This window comes from Contarinia nasturtii, unplaced genomic scaffold (assembly GCF_009176525.2).
Source record: "Contarinia nasturtii isolate CC-2019 unplaced genomic scaffold, AAFC_CNas_1.1 Cnas_scaffold_6332, whole genome shotgun sequence".
Classification (NCBI taxonomy): Eukaryota; Metazoa; Arthropoda; class Insecta; order Diptera; family Cecidomyiidae; genus Contarinia; species Contarinia nasturtii.
Genome location: NW_022203590.1, coordinates 1 through 1,649, shown reverse-complemented (window position 1 = coordinate 1,649; position 1,649 = coordinate 1). Strand labels below are relative to the sequence as shown.

The window sequence follows — 1,649 nt, the reverse complement described above, 5'->3', positions numbered from 1 at the left end:
TTGTGTTTTAATGGTAAATTACCATTGGTTATGGATATTTTCAAATAAGCCATTTTTTCAAATGAGTCATTCTGATTTTTTTTTTCAAATGAATTTTCTATTAAATTGATGAAACTTTTGAAAAATCAGGACATGATATTCCGCTATCCAGGCTGAGTTAATTTTATGCCCTGGTTTTCCTATAGAAATTCGCGTTAACTAGAATTCAGTTAATATGATGAATTTAAATCAAGTATTCGATGAAAATCGAGTATTCGTTGAAATTTCAAATGCACTCAATATTTCAATGTGGTGAATATAGTAGGCCTTTGCCTATAAGTATAAAAGTGAACGTAATTTGATTCGGAAGCAAAATTTTGATCAGTGAATTTATTTTAACGAAATTTAATAGAGAAAGTAGATATGGCACATGGATATGACTTAAGAGAGAGGAAACCACAACCAAAACCCATCGATTTCGGTTGCGAGTACTATAGAAGTTAGACATTAGAAAATTTTAATTTACACTGGAACTTGGAATAATTTTCTGTATTACAAAAAATAGATGATAGAGTGTTAGCAAGAGATCCTATTGATAAGATATGGTATGACGCTAAAATTAAAGAGTGTATTCAAGACGGGAAAATGTATCGAGTTCATTACAGGCACTATGGCCCAAAGTAAATTTTTAATGCTTTATTGGAAAATATAAGGAAATGAAATTTTTTGACGTAAAAATAACAGGTTTGATGCCACATTGGAAGCAAAGAATATAAGAAAGCACCCTGCAGAACAAGAAAAAAATAAAAATAAAAAAAAAGGACGACCACAACGGGTAGCACCACGACCACTAATTTTACCACCGCCGACAACAACTCCACTACCGCCACTACAGCCGATAATAGTACCAGTGTTACCACAGCCGATAAATAATGCACAAAATTTAGCGTTGTGGAATCTAAATCAAACCTACATCGATAATGTTCTACAAAATGAAACCAATCCAAGCTTATTTAATAAAAGGTAATAATCTTTAATATACTGTTGGAATAAGAGGGGTATGAAAGCACGTGCTCCATTTATTCCAACGGAAAACAAACTATTTGACATAACATGCATAATGCTGCCGACCGCTATTTAGCTTTATGTACTTCTACGAAGTTTGTACTGATTTTTGTACCGCTTGTCGAAAACCGCAAGAAAAAAGATTTTTCACCAAATATATTATTTCGGCGGAGAGTTGGCACCATTTGGCATGTATTCAAATAGATGTGACGCTCTCAAGAGTAAAAATGAAAAGAGTAAATTGGTATCGATTGAAATTATTACATTAATCAATGTTGAATAACAGTTTTATAGATCATTTTGAAGAAGAAGAAGAACCTTGAGACAGTTTTTCAAGATTTATTTGAAATGGCTATGTGAATGAGTCCGGAAAAAATTTGATATTGTTTTAATAAAGTGAAATAATTTCGAATGTAATTTCACTGTGCGTTTCATTTTCAGACAAACATTTTTCCCATTCTAAATGTTCGTCTCAACATTTGTACTCCATTCCAGTGAACTTCACATTTTTTCCAGTTTACTTTACAGTATTTGCGTCGTCGATTTGCGAAAGAAAATTAATTAATGTATATTTAAAGTAGCCAAGGTTAATTATTTTCCACGTG

At 32.0% G+C, this 1,649-nt stretch overlaps 1 protein-coding gene across 1 annotated transcript; it reads left to right on the top strand.

Moving 5' to 3' along the window:
• Nucleotides 1–318: 318 nt before the first annotated feature.
• Nucleotides 319–1,002, top strand: LOC116351807 (the record flags this gene model as incomplete). Its single annotated transcript, XM_031783950.1, has 3 exons — nucleotides 319–478; nucleotides 545–659; nucleotides 724–1,002. Coding segments are annotated over exons 1-3 (470 nt in total), but the record flags the coding sequence as incomplete, so codon positions are not given.
• Between the last annotated feature and the right edge of the window lie 647 nt (nucleotides 1,003–1,649).